This window comes from Fundulus heteroclitus, chromosome 19 (genome assembly GCF_011125445.2).
Source record: "Fundulus heteroclitus isolate FHET01 chromosome 19, MU-UCD_Fhet_4.1, whole genome shotgun sequence".
NCBI classification, from domain to species: Eukaryota; Metazoa; Chordata; class Actinopteri; order Cyprinodontiformes; family Fundulidae; genus Fundulus; species Fundulus heteroclitus.
In genome coordinates this window covers 336,741-358,756 of record NC_046379.1, presented here as the reverse complement: position 1 = coordinate 358,756, position 22,016 = coordinate 336,741, and the positions used below count along the sequence as shown (strand labels likewise).

The 22,016-nt window shown below is 46.4% G+C and overlaps 1 protein-coding gene across 4 annotated transcripts in view; it reads left to right on the top strand.

The window, feature by feature from the left end:
• Nucleotides 1-2,227: 2,227 nt before the first annotated feature.
• kiaa1109 (KIAA1109 ortholog) overlaps nucleotides 2,228-22,016 on the top strand; it is a 77,369-nt gene continuing 57,580 nt past the window's right edge. For all 4 annotated transcript variants that reach the window (XM_036150570.1, XM_036150572.1, XM_036150571.1 and 1 more), the window contains exons 1-25: nucleotides 2,228-2,376; nucleotides 5,326-5,449; nucleotides 6,942-7,058; nucleotides 7,847-7,925; nucleotides 8,014-8,078; nucleotides 8,813-8,987; nucleotides 9,092-9,173; nucleotides 9,265-9,458; nucleotides 10,201-10,280; nucleotides 10,640-10,790; nucleotides 10,913-11,069; nucleotides 11,228-11,306; nucleotides 12,963-13,054; nucleotides 13,127-13,244; nucleotides 13,318-13,473; nucleotides 14,797-14,894; nucleotides 14,958-15,142; nucleotides 16,187-16,293; nucleotides 16,365-16,573; nucleotides 16,646-16,852; nucleotides 16,930-17,067; nucleotides 20,210-20,386; nucleotides 20,469-20,597; nucleotides 20,720-20,839; nucleotides 20,910-21,214. In XM_036150570.1, coding sequence (XP_036006463.1) covers nucleotides 5,356-5,449; nucleotides 6,942-7,058; nucleotides 7,847-7,925; nucleotides 8,014-8,078; nucleotides 8,813-8,987; nucleotides 9,092-9,173; nucleotides 9,265-9,458; nucleotides 10,201-10,280; nucleotides 10,640-10,790; nucleotides 10,913-11,069; nucleotides 11,228-11,306; nucleotides 12,963-13,054; nucleotides 13,127-13,244; nucleotides 13,318-13,473; nucleotides 14,797-14,894; nucleotides 14,958-15,142; nucleotides 16,187-16,293; nucleotides 16,365-16,573; nucleotides 16,646-16,852; nucleotides 16,930-17,067; nucleotides 20,210-20,386; nucleotides 20,469-20,597; nucleotides 20,720-20,839; nucleotides 20,910-21,214 — 3,314 coding nt within the window. In that variant the 5' untranslated portion in view covers nucleotides 2,228-2,376; nucleotides 5,326-5,355. The remainder of the gene's footprint in view (nucleotides 2,377-5,325; nucleotides 5,450-6,941; nucleotides 7,059-7,846; nucleotides 7,926-8,013; nucleotides 8,079-8,812; nucleotides 8,988-9,091; nucleotides 9,174-9,264; nucleotides 9,459-10,200; nucleotides 10,281-10,639; nucleotides 10,791-10,912; nucleotides 11,070-11,227; nucleotides 11,307-12,962; nucleotides 13,055-13,126; nucleotides 13,245-13,317; nucleotides 13,474-14,796; nucleotides 14,895-14,957; nucleotides 15,143-16,186; nucleotides 16,294-16,364; nucleotides 16,574-16,645; nucleotides 16,853-16,929; nucleotides 17,068-20,209; nucleotides 20,387-20,468; nucleotides 20,598-20,719; nucleotides 20,840-20,909; nucleotides 21,215-22,016) is intronic.

Below are 22,016 nucleotides of genomic sequence, written 5' to 3'. Positions count from 1 at the left end.
TGTTTATTATATAGTTAAAAGTACAGAGTAAAAAAATTCCATTGGGTATATTGATGTAAATGTCAAATATTTAAAATTAAGTGCCTTTTAAATAACACATTTACTTTAAAGTAACTGAGGTTGAATTATTTTAAATAAAACTTTAAATATTTTAAATGCAGTCAAAATATCTAAAATAAATTAAACATGTTTACCTGTATGTTTGATTATTTAGAAGACTGTGGAAATGTCTCAAAATAAAGTTCAAATCTTTAGAATAAGTTTTAAATAATATTACAACATTTTCCAACAAGTATAAATGTAGCTGTAGATTAAATGTAGGATATTTAAAATAGAGAATTAAAATTATAGAATGAATGATCAGTTTAAAAATATAAACTAAGTCAAAATCTTTAGACTAAATAAAACATTTATGGAAACTTTCAGTATAAATTGGAAATGTCAAGGAGAAATACTTGAATAACATGCAAATTAATTTTTTTTATATCATATTTAAAAACCTTTATTTATCCAGGAAGGTTAGTTGAGAACAAATTCTCATTTACAATGACGAGGTGGCCAGAGGAAAGCAGGACGGTTTTATTGCCTTTTCATTATGATTTTATATTACGTTCCTCTGTGTAATTTGTGTTGTTTCTTTTAATTATGACGACTGCTTTTACCATTTATTGTTTTTACATGTACAGTGACCTTGAGTGTTTTGAAAGGCGCTTGAAATAAAAAATATTATTATTATTATCTTCAGGTGTGAACTATGAAGTTATGACTAAAATAGACATGTTTGAAATAAAACACATTTAGTTTAAAGTATAAACATCTTTTAAACATCATCAAGATGGTAACCATTTACAATTAAAATACTAAGAACTTAAAAGAAAAACCTACAGTCCAAATATTTAAAAATAACTTAAAATTTTTTGAATTATTCAAAACATTTAGTATAAATTCTGAATGTAACTTGTGAATAAAGTTATAATAAAATGAACAGTTAATATTTGGAGTCAAACTAATTTTAGATATATTTTTATTATAAATATTTATTATTTTTATAATAAATATTTTTTATAATAAAAATAAACAAAATAGACTTAAGTCAACCTGTTTGATATAAACTTTTACTTACATTTATAATCTTACTGACCGATTCTGAGGCCAATATTTAACTCAAAACGTTTTCGAAATTCCTGGAAAGTAACCAAGATCACCATAAAGCTAAAACCATCCATCATTAGAATTAAGAATATCAAATTACATATTTCTGTAAATGTAGCCTCAAAATGATTGCACTAAAGCACCTTATTACCTCATTACTTATGATTTATGAAGGGCGACTAATCTAGGTAACAGGGCTCCTATCACTAAAGGGACTGATATCAAAGCCTTCGGACTCTGACACGAACTTCTTATCTTTTATCTTTTTATCTTTTGAACGCGCTAATGCGGGAAAAAAAGCTGTACACACCTTTATTGTCTGCCGTGTGTACTCTAAGATGGAGTATTCACCACAGTAACATGTGTGGACATTAAATAATCTTGAATAAGCATTTCTTTTTTATTTCTTTCTATTGTGTCCTGTCTGGCAGTGTAGCATTAAGAATTATTTAATGCCTAAAACAGATTTTACTTTCACTAGTGGAGCCTTACTGCTTTCACCATAATGCTCTGTTTGGTTTATACATGCATAAAGCTTTATTGGATTTTATCCTGGGACTGTTTCATGTTCAATGGACACAGAAATGGAAAGGTAGAAAATAAAAAAGGAGAGAAGCCGATGAGACGAAATGTTAAAAGGGAGAAAATGTAAAAAAGAAGAGGAGCAGAAAAGGAGGTAATATTTAACTCAAAAGTCTTTCTTTTGAGTTAAATATTACCTCCCGGAAAGTAACCGAGATCGCAATAAAAACTCCTGTAAAGTAACCGAGATCGCAATAAAGCTAAAACCATTTGACATTAAAATATTATTATATATTAAAATATAGCCTAAAGTTGGGAATTTAAAAAATAATCTCCACCGGTTCGTTTTAACCGGAAGCTTCGTTTTAACTCCATGTTTCTTCTTCTACTGCTGCAGCCTTTATGGAGGTTAGACATCAAAACAACCTCCCGCTGGAAAACCTTCTTGTTGATAGGCAGAAAATCCCATGTGGGCGTGGTCTTAGCTATTCTTTTATTTAATTGGCCAGCGTCGGATCAGCTGCTTTTTTCCTATTGGTCAATTCCGTGACAGCTCTGGCGAGAACAGGAAAGGACGCAAACTGGCAGCCGGCCATGTAAATAGTGACCAGAGGATGCTAGGCGTTGAAAAGGACCGAAGGGCAGCTGCTCCTGGATAACCGGAGCCAGGATGAAACCACTTGCTGTCCTGGGAGTAATACGGTAAGCCTCCAGCGGTGCTGGACGCCTGTTCCGTGTGAGCGGGGAGGAAGGGAGAAGTCATTAGGTGCGGCCCCGCTGTCGTTAGCTGGCTAATAGCTAGCTTTAATGCTAACGGCTAGCTTATGAAACTGCTATCTGACGCTGAAAACCAGCAGCCAGTTGCTGCGGGCGGGTTAGCTGCGCTTTCTGGTCATGTTTCTGCGGATGTCTTAACAAAATGGAGGTTTTCAGCGCAGAGGGAATTAGCCCAGACCTGGAGCTCCATCCGGGGAGGCAGGTCCAGCTGACAGCTGTCCGGTTTACACCCAGCACGGATGTCAGAGTCCTGTCCATCCCAGGACTGCTCGGTCCAGAGAGCCTCCGGGTGGCAGCTCCAGTAAAAAAGCTCCTTAAGCTGCCTTAGATCAGCTCCAGTTAAAAATCAGAAATATTCCACACGGAAAACCCAACTCATGCTTCAGTTGCTCTTAGACAATAGTTCTATAAAATCCAGCATTGTAGTTGTGCTTTTTAAACTTGAACAAATGCGTTTAATAATGTGTCTAATGTATAATTGTCTAGGGAAAAGAGCTGAAGCCCATCTAAGGTGATTTTAATGCCATGACAGGATTTATACCACCGTTTACAAAAAGTCAGAAGTCGCCCAGATCAGCGTGGTGTGAATGATTGAAGCGTGGACATTTCTGATTGGGTCAGATTTTAGTCCAGTTGATTAAAGGAGGTCCAGGTTCCTTAACATGAATTAAAGGAGCCTCCAGATCAGACGCTTTGTCTCTGCAGGCTGTGGCACCTTAGGGAGTCTCTGTAAAGCCCGCATCAGGAACCAGAGCTGAAGATGGTGGTGTGAGCCGGCTGCTGTTTGGTGCATTTCTGTTTTATCACAGAACCTGAACCCGCCACACAGGTTCCAGCTTGTTTTGCTTTCAAACAGGAATACCTGCGAGGCAGGTTGGGTCACTGCTAGAGATTTCACTGGATCCTCCTTAGAGGAGAAACTCATGGCAGCTTCACGCGTTTTCTCCAGTAAAGACCTGATCTGAGTCCATCTGGCTGCTTCCTCTTCCAGGGGCCCAGCAGCAAGGCACCACCAGGATTCAAACCCCCGTATAATAATAAATATAATATATAACCCCGTATACTGGTTATGAAATCTAAGTGGATAAACTGCCAAAGAATTGAGAAAGCGCAGAGATTAATTAGAGCTTAACAAGTTTTCAGCCGCGTCGTTTAGGGTGGATTAGGTGTGTGTGTGTGTGTGTGTGTGTGTGTGTGTGTGTGTGTGTGTGTGTGTGTGTGTGTGTGTGTGTGTGTGTGTGTGTGTGTCAGTCAGCTCCCAGGCTCCTGTAAACAATAATAAGTCCCACAGTGTTTCTAACACATAAACTCTGCACTCAGTAACGTGCTCTGGGTCATGAGTTACATCTGACCTTTATTCCAGTTTTTAAAACAGAACGTGTTGTTAATCTCATACGTTAATGTCATATTTCACTCATTAAGTTCTTATAGCTCAACCCAAGGCTGGACGATAATTCATTAACAATATATATTGATCTGTAGACGTATATCGATGATAGAAAAAAAAGGGTCACTAAAAGTTCAATAGAATAACAGTTTTCCTTCCTGTTGCATTCTATCATGTAGGTTAATATAAGTCATTACATCCTCCCAGCCAATCACAACGCAGACCCAGGAACCAAGCTCCGCCCCCTTCATAGAGTTCAGAGAGAACACGCTTCCTTTTTTTCTTTTTGGTAAAACTTGGCTGAATAAAGGGTTGAGTTTGAATTCAGTGAGTTCTGTATCTAAAAATAGGTTGCTAAGCAACAGCATAAAATGGCCAGGGCTGCACATTTTCACTTCACTGTTTTGAATTTGTTGATAATTATCGATATCAATCATTATGATTTATGTTTTATTGATAAGCTTATGTTTTTTATCTATGTTGTCCAGTCCTAGCTCAGCCTTCTATGAAGGGGAGAGTTAACGCTTTGTCATCACATTGACTTCCTTTTCAAAGTCATTTTATTAGTCAGTTCAGTTAAAAAGTACATAACTCATTAAAACACGTCTTCTAATTTATTAGAATCCCGTGTTAAGAACTAAAAAGTCTTGGGTGGCACAGTTGTCGGTACCGCTAATGATGTAACAATCCATGTTTAGCTGATTATCAGCACTTCCTGTTTCCTGGGGAATGATTATGATGCGACACACAGACCCGTTTCTCTCAGCTAGACCCAAATATTAGCTTCTACACAAGAATATCTTGAGAGCTCAGGTACTTCAGTCTCTGTTGGTTCTGACCCGGCCCGACTCTACGTGTTCCGGGTCATCCTGCGTTACTAGCAGGTACCGCTGTGATGTGGGCCGGGCCGCCGTGGCCAGGTGACAGCATGTGGAGGACCTGGTTCTGTTGAACGTGCAGCTCCGTCTTTGGGTTCTGGTCCGACTCAACGTGGAAGAAGAGATCCAGAACACACTCTGGACCAGTACCAAAAACGAGAGAACGTCTCTAGAACGTCTCTAGATGTGCAGATCTGATCTAGGTTATTAAATACTGAGCTCCCGTCTGCAGGACAAAGCTGAACCACCTGTTCTGTCTTCAGACGTGAAGTAAAGGTAGATTTGGTGTTGATCTGCATATAAAAGTCGCTCCCCGGGGTTCCTCAGAGGAACCCTGGTTCCTCAGAGGAACCCTGGTTCCTCTGAGGAACCCTAGATTCCTCCTCGGCCTGTCGGGCTCACCTTGGCCCTGCACTGCTCTAGCGTCTATAAATGTTTATTTGTTCAGCTTTGAAATAGTTTGACTGTGCTTCATTTCTTAGATGTTTATAAATCAAACTGCGGCGTTTCATTGCATCTTCAGTGATCCGCCGTTTCTCGCTGTTTTTCCTTCCTGTGTCAGACCGACCAGAGAAGAAGAACTAACCTGATCTCTGCTCTCGTTTCTAGTTTTCTACAGCCCACTGAGCGCCTGTAGCCATGGACGCCTCCAAAAACAACACCTTCCTCAACTTCAACGACTTGGACTCGTTTCTAAACGAGCACAACTCAAACGTCATCTGGCTCCTCGTGGGTAAGAGACCAAACCAGCGCTCAAGCTTTAAATAACTGTTATCCTTTAAGGTGGAAATGTGCTCCACGAGACATGTTTCACATGCTGTCCCCTGCAGAAGTTTATGAGCTAGTGACAATGGACAGTAAGAAGTGTTTAAAGGTATATAACCACGTTATGTGCTTATAAAAAAGACCAGAAACCGTTTGATCATGATAAAATAAGCTTACATACACCAAGCCTCCATCCTGATAATGTTTGATGGTCCTTTTTGTGGATAAAAATAGATCCAACACTGGGTGCGATTAGCAGATATTAACAGACGTGGCGCCATCTGGTGGCAGTACTGCAGAACTATCATAATGTCGGTTTGCTTAATTAATAAATCACTAATAAATAATGTCAGACTGCACCATGGCCGCGGGAAGTGGGGGTGCTGCAGCACCCCCTAGTGGCGAAAAGGCGATTAAAAAAAATGTATTAAAAATACTTTGCACAATTTATAAATTTCTTAAGAATATTTTGGGAAATTATTTTCCCTTTTTTTATTTTTCTATTACATGTATTTAGATTTAATTTAAATATTTTGAGGCCTAATCAACACAAGTTCATGGCAAGTTGTCATGGCAACGTCAAGCAAGGTAGAGGCAGAATCTGTAGGATCATATTCACCTGAGAACTGATGATGTCTGTGTGTTACAGACCCTGGTTGCGTGCACTGAAGTGTACATGACAACAAAGTAGTGAATCTCAATCTATTTATTTATTTTTAGTTGCATTTTAAATAGGCTTATAGGTCTTTTGTCCAAAAAAATAAATTCACAGCACCCCCTGTTGAAAATGACTTCCAGCGGCCCTGGACTGAGCCTGACTCTGCAACGCCTCACAGTAAAGCAGCAGCACAGGGTGATGAAGACCAACGTTATTAGTTAAATAAACCGATCTACAGCAACTTTAAGAGCCTCATATCAGAACATTTACTCACGTCAGTCAACTCTGCGTCACATCTGAGCCTCGGCGGGTTTAGCTTCAGTGAACACCAACGTTCAGACTGGATTCCCAGAGACTTTCCAGGATTTTCCCTCCAGGAATCAGATAATTTAAGTTTTTTTCCCACTGGATGTTGGACCTATCTTCATTGATTTGCTGGGAGATGCTAATAGCCGTTAGCGGTTTCCTTATTTTAACCCCTGCTGCACATGTGCAGTACGTACTTCCTGTTATTAAAAATAAACACGAAAGGCTTTAAGAGCATAAAACACCAAATTAACAACTAGGCAGGATGTGAAAATCTCTCATAAAATTTTCCTGTGCTACCAGAGTGAGCTGCTGACGTATAAATAAAGTAAAGAACATGGCCGTGCTCCTTTAACAGCCCCACAGTCTGCTGCTCTTCCTCTGAGCAGACACCAGGTCTGCTCAGAGACAGAGCAGCAGAGACAGTGAGACGGTGGTGAGGTGTGAGGCTGCAGCTACACCAGCACTGATGACAACGTGTTTCCTTCTGTTTCAGCCACCATTCTCTCCTGTGGATGGATCATCTATCTGACCTACTACAACTCTCGCAACATCGGCCTCTTCCTCACCCTCATCATCAACAGATTCTACAAGGATGGCTACATCCACATCGGTACGAGTGACGTGGAGAACCGGCTGAGCCCAGCCGGGTTCTCTGGACCCAGACCCAACAGGGAGTCATGAAGCGGGAGAAAGACATTTTAGTTAGTCTGAGAATCACATCCTGCTTCCTGTCTGACCCGAGGTTCTGTCCGTTAAAGGCAGAAATAATTACAACAGAGAGACGGTAGTTTCCAGACTGATCAGTCTTTGTAGGAGCTCTCTGGTTCTGAGCTGGGTTCTGTTGGACATCTGGTGAATCCTGCCGAGCAGAATCAGAGCTACGCTCATCAGTGACAAGGGAACCACTGAGCGGCTGATCAGAACCAAAGCTCTGATGAGTCTGACCCGGTTCCAGAGCGATCAGGGTGAGAGGAGAGCAGCAGGTCTGTGGGGGCAGAGCCTGGAGCTGCTGCAGGTTCAGCAATGAACCCAAACCTCTGACTACCTGAAGGTTCTGAATGACCCGGTTGGCCCAGCAGGGAGTTAGTTGTTCCGTCTCCATCACCGTCTCTGGGTGGAGACGTCTCCAGACTGCAGAAGCTTCAGGCTGTGGGTTTTAGGCCATCAATGAGTTTATTTGGACGAGCAGCGGTTCTGATCAGCCCTCGTGCTGCAGCTGCCTTTACCCAGCAGAACCAGTTCGGTTCAGCAGAACCAGTTTGGTTCTGCAGAACCCATCTGGTTCTGCAGAACCAAACTGGTTCTGCAGAACCAGATGGGTTCTGCAGAACCCAACTGGTTCTGCTGGGTTTCTGCAGGAAGTGGCAGCAGATGTGACTCCTCCCTGTTGCTCCGCAGGTTCCTTCTCCTTCTCTGTCCTGTCGGGCAAAGTCATGTTCAGAGACGTCTACTACATCAACCAGGACATGTCCATCAGGTGAGACGCTCGCCCCGTCCCGCCCGCCGCCGCCTCTGTGGGCGCCGCCGCTCACCGCCGCTCACCGCCTGCTCTTTGTCTCCTGCAGGATCCAGGACGGCTTCCTCATATTCCGCTGGTGGAAGATGTACAACCCCAAACAGAAGCAGCACGGTGAGTTCAGCTCCGCTCAGACATCAAAACGCATCAGGCTGAAGTAGATCTGCCTCAGGAGGAGTTTAACGTGGCCTCCACCTGCAGTCTGGGGGGAGGAAGCACACCCTTCCTGCTGTGTACAGGTGTACAGGTGTACAGGTGGACAGGTGTACAGGTGGACAGGTGTACAGGTGGACAGGTGGACAGGTTGACAGGTGGACAGGTGTACAGGTGGACAGGTTGACAGGTGGACAGGTGTACAGGTAGCTGCAGTGCTGCTGATTACGCCATCAGCAGGAACCGTGATCCAAACACAGCAGCAGAGTCAGAACAGCTGAAGGAGAAATGAACTAATGGTGCAACGGCCTAGTCAAAGTCCAGACCTCACCCTGAAGGAAACGGTGTGGTGGGATCACGGGGTGTGCTAACTGTTAATCCAAAGATAACTCCACTTTAAGATGAGTCCAGGAAAACTTTTATTTTCTTTTTACTCCAACATACGTACAGGCAACGCCGCCATGTAAACACCAACAACAAACAAAGAAGCCGTAGGCTATCCTCCAGAGCCCCCTAGTGGCCTGGCATGATATGTGAACATAAACAAAAGACTAACACTAACTGTTCCCTCACACGTCTGATCAGTGGAGGCTGAAGTTAGAATGGTGATGGAGGCTGATGGAGGCTGATGGAGACCAGCCCAGGTAGGGAGAAGGTGTTCCTGGCCTTCACCTGTGTTCTTCCTACCTGGACAGATCCAAAGGCGGAGACCAGACTCTACCTGACGGTCAACGGCTTTGAGTTTCACGTCTACAACCGGACGGACCTGTACGCTGGGCTGCAGGAGACGTTCGGCCTGGAGCCCACTCTTCTGACCAGCAGGAAGGACGAGGAGCGGGGCCAGGAGGAGCAGGCTGCCACCCTGGAAAGGTAAGCTGCTCTCTGCTCCTCAGCAGCTTCTCCTGCAGAACTCCAGGAAGTCTCTCCTTCCTGCAGAGGAGCAGCTCTAATGTCAGTGAATGCCTGTTGTGCAGTGTGAACATCAGCACCGAGGGTCCGGAGCCCGCCTCGTCGTGGCGCTCTCTCATCCCCGTGGTGAAGCTGAACATCAGCACCGTAAGCGTCTCAGCACCTTCAGTCTGGTCTGTGGAGGTCAGCTGACCAAGTCCGGCTCTGATGGTTCTGGTCTGGTTCTGGTTTCCTGTAGGGCCGCCTGGCGTTCGGGAACCACCACCTGCCTCAGACCCTGTGTGTGAACTTTGAGGACGCCTTCCTGACGTACGCCACCAAGCCGCCCTCCAGCCACCTGGACCAGTACATGCACATCGTGAAGGGCTCGCTGGAGAACGTGCGCGTCATGCTGGTTCCCAGCCCCCGCTACCTGGGCCTGCAGAACGATGAGTGAGTTAGCACAGCGATGGGAGGCATGATAACCTGGAGTCATCTGGGCTGCTGCTGTGCAGATCTGACTTAAACTGAGTTATTTCCTTTATTCTGCTGCTCTTCCTCACATTTATCTTTCTCTGGTTCGTCTTTAATACACAGAGAACTCTTTAGTTTCTTAGAATAAACGTTTAAACGTTCAATTCATGCTCTGGTCATCTACTGACTGAACAGTCAGTGTAGTATTATTATTATTATTATTATTATTATTATTATTATTATTATTATTATTATTATTACTATTATTATTATATTGAATTTATTATTATTATTTTAATTTATATTATTATTATATTGAATTTATTATTATTTTATTTATTATTATTATTATATTGAATTTACTATTGTTATTATTATTATTATTATATTGAATTTATTGTTGTTATTATTTTATTTATTTATTTATTATTATTATTATTATCATTATATTTATTATTCAATATTATTATTATTATTATTTTATTTATTTTTATTTTATTTATTATTATTATTAGTATTATTATATTGAATTTATTATTATTGTATTTATTATTATAATTATATTGAATTAATTATTGTTATTATTTTATTTATTATTATTATTATTATTATTATCATCATCATTATTATTATTATAACGATTATTATTATTATTATTATCATTACTATTATCCTTATTATTATTGTGAGTGCTGCTGATCCGTCCCTCTGTGTGATGCAGACCTCCCAGGCTGATGGGTGAAGGCTTCGTGGTGATGCAGTCTAACGACGTGGACATCTACTACTACCAGGATGAACCCGGTAGGTTCCTGCGTCTTCAGGCTGCCGTCTCTGTCCTGAGGGACGGTAAAGGTTTTTCTGTTCAGACGCAGCGGGACACTAAGCGGCTTCAGGGTTCAGCTTTCTGAAATACTGCGGTGTTTTCTCTGTCACAAATTAAAATTTAAAATTGAGCCAAATTGGACAGAAGGCTGTTGTGAGGAATCTGGACATGGAGGCCTGACTAGGATGGAGGTACCGGAGGACGGGTCCCTGGAGTTCCTACAGATCCTTTAACTGAGCCGTTTCCTGTATGGCGTACTGTCACGCTGCCCCTCCCCAACCTGTTTCTTCCCTCAGCACCTCCCTGTGGTCACAGTGAGCTCCGTCTGTCCCTGCAGGGCTGGTCCCCCTGGAGCAGCAGGAGGGGGAGGAGGCCGAGACGAGCAGCGAGGACGACAAACTGCAGGACCTCCCGCCGTGCTGGGGCCTCGACATCGTCTGTGGCAAAGGAACGGACTTCAACTACGGACCCTGGGCCGACCGGCAGAGGTGAGCCACGGCAGCAGATCTCAGCGCAGTTAGCGGTGATGCTTCAGCGGTTAAGCTAGTGTGTGGAGAACATTAGAGTGTGCCGTGGGTCTGCAGCGTTTAGTGGCCTTTGTCTCTTCCAGGGACTGCCTGTGGAAGTTCTTCCTGCCGGCGGACTACCAGGCCATGAAGGTGAGCGAGGTGGCCCAGCCAGGGAAGCCCAGGCAGATCCAAGCCTTCGAGCTGCGCATGAACATCATCGCCGACGCCACCATCGACCTGCTCTTCACCAAGAACCGGGTGAGTCCCGTCCTGCTCGCCGTCCTGCTGTAGACCGTTAACCTGCCGCTCCTCCTCTAGACACAGACCAGTGTCCGTCTCTTTATTATTAGCCGCTGATAACGAGACGTTTGTGTTTCTCTCTCCCTCCTCTGCTCCGTCCTCGTCGCTGTTGCCAGGAGACCAACGCCATCCACGTGAACGTGGGCGCAGGCTCCTACCTGGAAGTCAACATCCCCATGACCGTGGGAGAGAACGGTGAGCAGGCCTTTCACACGTCGCCCGTTAGCGTCTTCAGCCGCTCTGACTGTAGAGGGAAGGTCTTTAAAGGCACTAGTGAGTCAGGAGGAGATGTCCCCTCCAGAACCTACCGGACCTGTCGGCACCAGACAGACGTCATGATTCTTAAGAGAAGAGGCGCTGCGTTTGTTCCGCTCTGCTGGGTTTGTGTGACTTCCAGTTCCTGACCTTAGTCTACGTTGGGGAAGTGAAAAAGAGAAGCAGCCTGCCAGCTGATGGAGTCTCTGAGCCTCTCCAGGAGGTCAGCAAAGCTCTGCAGTGGAGTCACTGAGGGCTGCAGGAGACAAAATGTCCCCGGCTCTCTGGGTCTGGAGGACAGGGACTGTCCAGCAGGACGGACATGTTTCTGTCCTGCAGAATCTCGCTCCGCTGCTCCTAAAACCCGACTTCCTGCTTCGTCCCGTGTGGCGTCACACGCTCTGATAAGGCTGCACCATATGTTAAAAAAACATGTCGATAAAACAAAAATCATGTTGATCCATATCGATTATTATCAACAGATTCAAAACATTTATTTTAAGTGCAGCTCTGGCCATTTAATACTGTTGCTTAGCAACCTATTTTTAGATACAGACAAACACACTGAATTCAAACTCAATCCTTTATTCAACCAACGTTATACCAAAACTACAAGTTTTTAAAAATAGTAAAAAGAACACGCACTCTCTGACCTCCAAAGGGGGCGGAGCTTAGATACTGTGTCTGCATTGTGATTGGCTGGGAGGATGTAATGATGTAATATTAACCTACATGATAGAATGCAGAAGGAAGGAAAACTTTTATTCTATTGCACTGCAAAAACGGAACTAAAAATAAGTAAAACTTTCTTGAAATGAGTTGTATTTGTACTTTATTTGAGCAGGTAAATAAGATAATCTGCCAATGTAATAAGAGTTTTGCACTTAGAATAGGAAGAACTCGTCTCCATCAAGTTATTTGAAGTGCAAAATAATTATCTTATTTTAGGGGTAAAAATACTCTTTCAACTGGCACATAATCTTATTTACCTGCTCAGATCAAGGATAAATGCACTAATTTCAAGAAAATTCTACATATTTTTAGTTCTGGTTTTGCAGTGTGAACTTTTTATTCACCCTTTTTCTTCTATCGATCTTTATAAACATCGTTATTATCGTCCATGCCTGGGATTCACCGTGTTGTGCAGCTCTGCATTGTCTCTCTGTGTCACGTCTTATTCATACCTGAGGAAACAAGGCATGCATCAAGAGTTCCTAGTTGCTACATTTGTAATGAAGAATGTTCCAGCGGTGAGTTTGTAAAGCAGGAGCGTCGTCTGCACAGTTGATCAGTGGATCTGTGATGTTTGGGGACCTCCTGCTGCTCCAGCCTCATGGAGACGCCCTGATGGCAGGAAGCTGTGAGGAAGCTGTGACAGTGATCAGACTGAGCTGCTTTGTGGGTGTAGAGCAGCTGAAGCGCGTTTAGCTGCTGTTAATCACACAGTTTGTCAATAAGCTGCCAGCTGTGATCCCCCCCCCCCCCTGACCTCAGATCTACAGCCTGCTCAGGCCTCGCAGAGAGCCGTCAGCTTTACTACGCTGAGGAAGGTTGTTCTGTTAAATGTGAGTTCCCTCTCTCTCTCTCTGCCTGCAGGCTACTCGCCCACCATCAAAGGCCAGCTGCTCCATGTGGACACCACCAGCAGCATGCAGTACCGCACGCTCCTGGAGGCCGAGATGTTGGCTGTAAGTAGCTGCAGCACCCCCCCCCCCCGGTCTGAGGACGGCCGTGTGACGCCGTCTCCTCTTTGGTTTCAGTTCCACGTGATCGCCAGCTACCCGCGCGTGTGGAACATGCCGCAGGCGTGGCAGTGTGAGATCGAGGTGTACAAGGCCACCTACCACTTCATCTACGCCCAGAAAAACTTCTTCACAGGTGAGGAAGACGGCGAGGACCACCGCCGTCAGGCCGTCCTCTGGTCTCACCTCTTTCTTCTGCCGCCCCGCAGATCTGATCAAGGACTGGGCGAGTGACAGCGCGCCCGACGTTTACTCCTTTGTGCCCTATTCCTGGACCTTCAAGATCCTGTTCCACCAGTTTGAGATGATTTGGGCCGCAAACCAGCACAACTGGATCGATTGTTCCACCAAGCAGCAGGAGAACGGTGAGTCTGGTCTGCTGGAGACTTCCTGCTGTAAAGCCCAACCCCATCATGTAGCTTCAGGTTCTGCAGAGTAGCAGGATGAGGGCGACCGCCTCCAGCCGCTCTGACCGCTACCTGCTCCGTCAGGAGGAACCCTTCTGACAGAGATCACTGGTTTTATTTTCCCTAATCCGATTAATCGATTTTTGTCTTGTTCCACAAAGAGAAATGATTTTAGAAACTTGCTTTACGTTCAAATTTTGCAGCTAAATCCAAGCTGAGAAACAAGATGGCCGCCCTGCTGTAATAAACTGTGAGGATGTTACTAAATGTTTGCTGCTGCTGGTTTTATTTTATTCATTTCCCTTCACTGCTGGAACAAAAACTAGGGCTGAACGATTTTGGAAAATAATCTAATTGCGATTTTTTTTTTTTCTTAATATTGCGATTTAATGCGATTATTTTATTTTTTTTTCCAGTTTAATTTATCATGTATTTTTAAACATATACAAACAATAAATCATTTTGTTTCCTCGCTGTGCAGATTAGTTGCTAAAAGACCCGCAGCATCTAAACTCAGAGCAGAAATGATTGCGTTCTGACTACAATATATTTCAACCAAAATTGCAATTTTGAGTTTTCTCTGCATTAACCACAAGCAACAAAAATGGCGTCTAAATAAAGACGTTTGTAAACAAAAACTATTTAAAACAAGAACTTTTAATGTTTCTATTAATCAGAATATTATTCAAGAGAACAGCTTTTAATTGATTTGGACATCAATCCTTGTTGAACATAAAGTGCAACCAACAAGCAAGTCTATGTATTAAACTGATTGACCTGAACTTAATGCTATGTATGATTATATAAACTCTAAAACAAGTAATAAAGTTAGATTATCTCACTGCTGCAACTGTCTTCCCTTCCATGTGGAGGCAAACCCACTTTAAACATTTTACCAACACCTAATGGACGCGTCTAATTCCCTAATTGTTACATAGCCAAAAATTGCAGACTCTGCGATTTGGAAATTGCGTTTTTTTAAATCGCGATTATATTGAAAATGTGATTAATTGTTCAGCCCTAACTAAAACTAACAAATTAAAGTTTGCTGCTGTTCTCTTCCTGGAAGCCCAGTGAGAGTCTGGGCTAAATGAAATCCTGACTTTCCACTAATCATGTTGATAACTTTTTAACTGATGAACTTGTATAAGGACCTTCCTTAAAGGCCACATATCTGTAATAAAGGAGGGAGCAGTGACTGTTACTGGATGCTTTAGCTCTGCCATGCGGCGTAAAGGTCCACTCCGCCTTCATCCATGTGGCCTCATTGATCCTCTGCAGTGTACCTGGCGGCCTGCGGCGAGACGCTCAACATAGACTTCACTCTGCCGTTCAACGAGTTCGTCCCCACCACCTGCCACACCCGCTTCAGCCTGAGGGTGAGTCTCCCCGCCACAATAAAAGCTTCCCCCTGCTTGTCTCCTGACAGTCTGTCTCTGCAGGCAGAGGACACAGACATGCGGCTGTCGCTGCCAGAGTGCCACCCCAGCCGCTACCCCCTGCTCACGCTGGCCAAAGACTACCAGAACATCAAGCTGCCCCCCGACGCCTTCCTGCCCGGAGAGAGCCAGCAGGCCCCCCCCACCAAGCCCAGCAAGCCCCGCTGGAGGAACATCACCAAAGCAGAGTGAGAGAACCCGCTGCAGCTTTGTTAGTTACTTTGTGCCTGACCCGGCTGTCCTGAGCCGCTGCAGAGGCCCCCCTGGTTAGTGGCCTGCAAGCCCGTTGGGACCCAACGGGCCCCAACGGGCCCCAATGGGCCCCAACGGGCCCCGACACAATATGCAAATTGGGGCCGGGTACGGGCCTTAAATTCAATGAATAGCACGGGCTGGAGTAGGGCTCGGGCTTGACACTGATAAAGTTGGTTTTATGTATTTATGATTTTTCAGTCAGGTCAGAAAAACATTCACGCGCACAGCTTTTTATTTCTCTTTTTTTTTTGGAAGCAGACGCTACGCAGCACGTCACAATGTAGTAAAACGAGCGCACATTCTCTCAACATGCAAAACATTTTGCGATGACCCCTCTAGGGCTCCGTACTTCTGTTCCGGTCAGTCAATAAAGATGGACAAACTGAAAAGCCAGCTAGCCAGAGGTGAGCTATTGAAAATTCCCAATACGGGAGGGAAAATCTCTTTATGGGAGCACTTCACCTCATAGCTAACAAGGAGCTCATGTGTATTATTATTATTATTATTATTATTATTATTATTATTATTATTATTATTATTATCATGTGTGCTGCTCATTTATCTACTCCCGTGGCGCATAGATTTACCGATGTAATATATCCTGGCTGTCACAATGACATCCCGTTTTTTGACATTGAGGTCTAATTAAATACATAAACGCTTGTCTTTGCAAGGGTTAAAAGTGTGTTAAAAGTATTATTTGTTTAATTGTTCGAGTCGGCTTTCTGAGAAACTATTACGCGACCGAAGAGTCGGGAAACAGTCATGTCTAAATAGCGGACCCTTTTAGTCGGGCTCGGGTTCGGGCTCCTTAATGTCGGGCCGGGTCGGGTTAGGGCCTGAAATTTTAGGCCCGTGCAGACCTCTAGTCCTGGTTCCTCCTGGTTCCTCCTCCTGAGCGCGGCCTGCAGCAGAGGAGCATGGCGGTGAAGCCTCCCAGGCGTAGTAACCCTCAGCGTCTGCTCTTCCTCCTCCAGAGCCGGCTGGGTGGACTGCTGGAGCGTGCCAAACTTCCTGCTCATCATCGACTACACCTGGCACCCCATCTACCCCCAGAAGGCCGACGAGCAGCTCAAGCAGTCGTGTAAGTGTTGCGGTGGGGCCGTAGAGACGCCGCTCCCTGCCCGCCCCGCTAACCTCTGCCCCCCCCCACAGTCTCTGAGATGGAGGAGTCCATGCTGTCGGCCCTGCGGCCGCCGGAGCAGAGCTCGGCGCCGCGCTACACCCGCCCCGCCGCTCCCAGCCGGGCCCCCGCCGACCCGTCGGAGCTGCCGCCGGACCGGCTCCACGTGGAGATGGAGATGTCTCCTGACTCCCAGATCCTGCTCTACGGGCCCATGCTGCGGGCGCTGGTCGCCATCAAGGTGCGCCGCGCTCTGACAGCCGTCCGCTGGTCATCTCCTCCTTCCTGACCCCGTGTGTCTGGCCCCCCGCAGGAAAACTACTTTGGGGAAGACGACATGTACACGGACTTCGAGGAGGCCGTGTCCAGCCCCGTGCTGTCCACCGCCACGTCCTCAGGCCTGGGCTGGATGGAGGACGGCGAGCAGAAGGACGCCTCAGACACCCATCCTCTGGACCTGCGGCCCTGGGACATCACCGTCCTCGTCAACCTCTACAAGGTCCACGGCCGGCTGCCCGTGGTGAGACTCCATCTTTAGCCGTATGCTAGCTGTGATTGTTGATGGCAGGGAGTCCCTTCAACGCTCGCTTCTTCCAGCACTGCAGCAGCGAAGGGCCTGAAGGGCCGTCCGGCTTCCTGGAGCGGCTCTGCTTCGAGATGAAGAAGGGCTACAAGGAGACCATGCTGCAGATGATCCTGTCGCCCATCCACATCTTCGTCAGCGACAACTACCAGGTATGCAGCCGCTAAAGGTCAGACAGGTGGAGGACAGACAGGTAGAGGACAGACAGGTAGAGGACAGACAGGTGGAGGTCAGACAGGTGGAGGTCAGACAGGTAGAGGTCAGACAGGTAGAGGACAGACAGGTAGAGGTCAGACAGGTGGAGGTCAGACGGGTAGAGGTCAGACAGGTAGAGGTCACACAGGTAGAGGTCAGACAGGTAGAGGTCAGACAGGTAGAGGTCAGACAGGTAGAGGTCAGACAGGTAGAGGTCAGACAGGTAGAGGTCACACAGGTAGAGGTCAGACAGGTAGAGGTCACACAGGTAGAGGTCAGACAGGTAGAGGTCAGACAGGTAGAGGTCAGACAGGTAGAGGTCAGACAGGTAGAGGTCAGACAGGTAGAGGTCAGACAGGTAGATGTCAGACAGGTAGAGGACAGACAGGTAGATGTCAGACAGGTAGAGGACAGACAGGTAGAGGTCAGGCAGGTAGAGGACAGACAGGTAGAGGTCAGACAGGTAGAGGTCAGACAGGTAGAGGACAGACAGGTAGAGGTCAGGCAGGTAGAGGTCAGGCAGGTAGAGGACAGACAGGTAGAGGTCAGACAGGTAGAGGTCAGACAGGTAGAGGTCAGACAGGTGGAGGACAGACAGGTGGAGGACAGACAGGTGGAGGACAGACAGGTAGAGGACAGACAGGTAGAGGACAGACAGGTAGAGGTCAGGCAGGTAGAGGACAGACAGGTAGAGGTCAGACAGGTAGAGGTCAGACAGGTAGAGGTCAGACAGGTGGAGGACAGACAGGTGGAGGACAGACAGGTGGAGGACAGACAGGTAGAGGACAGACAGGTAGAGGTCAGACAGGTAGAGGTCAGACAGGTAGAGGACAGACAGGTAGAGGACAGACAGGTAGAGGACAGACAGGTAGATGTCAGACAGGTAGAGGACAGACAGGTAGAGGTCAGGCAGGTAGAGGACAGACAGGTAGAGGACAGACAGGTAGAGGTCAGACAGGTAGAGGTCAGACAGGTAGATGTCAGACAGGTAGATGTCAGACAGGTAGATGTCAGACAGGTAGATGTCAGACAGGTAGATGTCAAACAGGTAGATGTCAGACAGGTAGATGTCAAACAGGTAGATGTCAGACAGGTAGATGTCAAACAGGTAGATGTCAGACAGGTGGAGGACAGACAGGTAGATGTCAAACAGGTAGATGTCAGACAGGTAGAGGTCAGACAGGTGGAGGACAGACAGGTGGAGGACAGACAGGTAGATGTCAAACAGGTAGATGTCAGACAGGTAGAGGTCAGACAGGTGGAGGACAGACAGGTAGAGGACAGACAGGTAGAGGTCAGACAGGTAGAGGTCAGACAGGTAGATGTCAAACAGGTAGATGTCAGACAGGTAGATGTCAAACAGGTAGATGTCAGACAGGTAGAGGACAGACAGGTAGATGTCAGACAGGTAGATGTCAAACAGGTAGATGTCAGACAGGTGGAGGACAGACAGGTAGATGTCAGACAGGTAGAGGACAGACAGGTAGAGGTCAGACAGGTAGAGGACAGACAGGTAGAGGTCAGACCAGCGTTAATGAGACCAGGACTAATTAAAGGTAATTAGGTAATCAGATCATCCTGGCACACTTCCTCTGACCTAACAGTCAGGGTGAGGGGTACCCGGGGAGAACCAGGCATGCACAGGGAGACCATGCAGCCCAGGATTCAAACCCGGGACCTTCCTGCTGCAGGGCGGTGGAACCATCAACCTGAACTAGCAATAAATCAGAGCCAGACGTGTGGGATTAGTTTTAATAAACGTTAAGGAGCTTTATGGCCCAAAGCTTCTGTTCAGCTGGTCAAGGGATTCTTCTGAGGGTTCTGACACCATAATGTTTTATTTTCATGCTTTGTGTCTGTAATTAATGTTGCTTTAACCCTCTCAGCTCGTTGTGCTGCAGTCTCTGCTGAGTTAGAGGACGTAGATGGGACTTTAACCGGCAACCTGAGTCTCTTCCTGCTCAGCAGCATCCAGGCAGCTGGAAGGTGGAGGGACTGTAGAGGCGTTGCTTTCACTAATATGCTGCATGTCTGCATAGCATGGAGAGAGAACTGCTTAATATTTCTGATTTAAGGTTAAATAAAGTCAGACTAGAGTCCAATAGAGCATCAGGACGTTTAATCTGACCTGAAAGCTTCATTTCCAGGGTTCAGGGTGAAGATCTCTGGTTATTTAAGCCTCAGTTTGTCCTGATTGAGTGTAAATATCTGGAGATGGAGACGTTCCCCCTGTCAGTTAATGACGCCACGGCTTTTTATCAAATAAAGCCCATTTGTTTAACCAGTAGCTGGTTTTCTGCGTCGTGCAGAAGGTTCCTGCTCCTGTTACCGGGCAGAACTGTGCAGAGGGAGCTCACCGTGGCGCTCTGGGTTCTGGTGCTGAGAAAGTTCATGTTGAGAAACTTGTAAAAAAAGCTGAAACTACGGCTGGGGTTTTATTTTAGAAATAAAACCTGTTTTAACATGTCAGCCAGAAAAACACTTGTGCAGGCTACCTTTTTAAGTGTTTTAGACTTTGGTGATGTTGTCTACATGCATGCTGCCTCTAGTTCTCTCCACCTGTTAGATTCTGTGTACCATAGTGCTCTGCGCTTCTTAACTAACTCTTATTCCCGTACTCATCATTGTACGCTGTATGAACTGCTAGGCTGGCCATCACTAAGTCTTCATTTGTATATTTTCTTTTGGGTAAACTGCCGGCATATTTATCTAATCTCCTGAAGCTAAATTCCAGTCACTTTCATCTCCGTTCCACCAGGTGGCGCTCTTACCAGGTTCCAATGGTTTTTACTGAGCTGGGGAAGAAATCTTTCTCTTACTTTGCTCCATGGTGTTGGAATAATTTATAAAACTTGCTCCATTTAAATGATCTAATCCCATTGAATGAATTTAAAGCCATGTTAAAATGTCATGTAATTGAAAAATGTGACCTGTCTTTTCCTCTATGTGAGATTTTATCTATGTTGTACTTCTGTTTGTATTTTAACTGCTGTGCCGTCTTGGCCGGGTCTCCCTCGATAAATAGATCTTAATCTCAAGGGACGTCCTGGTTAAATAAAGGTTAAATAAATAAATAAATCATGCTCCCTTCCTGCCCAGCGGCCCACGGCGGACGGCATGCTGAGAGACGGCCACCTGAGCCTGTCGGGGCTGCAGATGAGGGCCCACGCCATGTTCTCCGCCCAGGGCCTGCCTCTGGTCAGCGACACGCTGGAGTACGCCTGGCTCATCGACATGCAGGCCGGCGCGCTCACCGGCCGGGTCACCGTTCCTCAGGTGCGTGGCTCAGGTGAAGGAGGCGTGACGCCGCCGCGCCGCTCTCTGCTCACGCTTGTCTCTGTGCGTCCGCCGCCAACAGCTGGCCGGCATGATCGAGTGGGCCGAGACCTTCGTCTTCCACGTGGTTTCCAGGGAGTTCCAGCTGGAGCAGCCCAAGCCCTCCATCGTCTGCCAGCACGGGGTCGACCGCCGCGTCTGTGAAGCCAAGGTAGCGCCGCCGCCGCAGAGCCGCCGCCGCAGAGCCGCTGCCGCAGAGCGCGGTTAGCCGCTCAGACGTCAGCGGGGACGTGCCCTCAGAGTAAAAACCGCTGAACCTTGGTGCTCTTCCAGATGAGCTGCCTGCCCGGTCACTGCCGCACGTCCGAGGAGCTGAAGTACACCATGACCCGGCTGGCCATGGACGGCGTCGACCTCTTCGTGGTGGAGCACGGCTGCGCCGCCAGCGTCAAGGTAATCAGCAGCCGCCACCTGGCGCTCGCTGAGCCCGGACTCAGAGGAATGACGGCCTTGTTCTCTCCAGACGGGCGTGGTCCGCGTGGCCAACTGCAACCTGCACAACCAGGCGGTGGGGGAGGGCATCAGCGCCGTGGTGCAGGACGTCAACCTGCGGCAGTACATCGAGCAGCAGCAGCAGCTGGGCGAGGCGGCGCGCCTGCAGCTGGCCGCGCAGGGTCAGCCGCCCCTGCTGCGACGCTCCGTCTGGCTGGAGGCCGGTTCGGTCAACCTGAACCTCATCACGGCGGACGTGGCCCTGGCCGCCGACCACCCGGCCAAATGTGAAGTCCAGAGGAAGTTCCTGGAGCTGCATGACGGCCAGACCAAAAGGTGAAGCGTGTTCAGCTGCTGGGATTCAGCCCAGGATCCACGTTTGCTTCAGATGCTGCAGAATCAGCTCATATTTACAGCCTGAGCTCCTGCTAACGGCGCCACACTGCAAAAACACAACTAAAATCTAAAATCTTCTTGAAATTAGAGTATTTGTCCTTTATCTGAGCAGGTAAATAAGATAATCTGCCAGTGGAATAAGATTTTTGCACTTAAAATAGGAAGAACTCATCTCCATCATCTTATTTTAACTGCATTATATCTAATTATCTTATTTTAGGGGTAAAAATACTCATTCCATTGGCAAATAATCTTATTTACCTGCTGAAATCAAGGACAAATACACTAATTTCAAGAAGATTTTACTTATTTTTAGTTCTGTTTTTGCAGTGTTTCCAGCTTTGCTGCTCCTAATTGGTCCCACAGCTTCTCGTGGCTGTAGATGGTGCAGCAGCAGTAACTCTGCTGCAGTTCTCAGCATGGTTCTGGTCCAGTTGAGCTCCAGACTTTGACTGGACCACCACAGCGAGCAGCAAGCAGACTAAGCTGCTGCTGATTCTTTCCAGCGGGGGTGCATTTACTTTCCCTGTGTGATTAATGTTAAAGGTGTTGAGCAGGGGTGTCAAACTCATTTTGGTTTAGGGGCCGCATTCAGCTTAATGTGATCTCAAGAGGGCCACACTAGTAAACTCATCGCAACATTAAATATAACTAATAAAAGTGGACTTGTTGTTGATTTTTATATTAAATTAATTTCACTTTTAAACAATATATTATAAATAACCTCAGCGTTTTTAAGAAA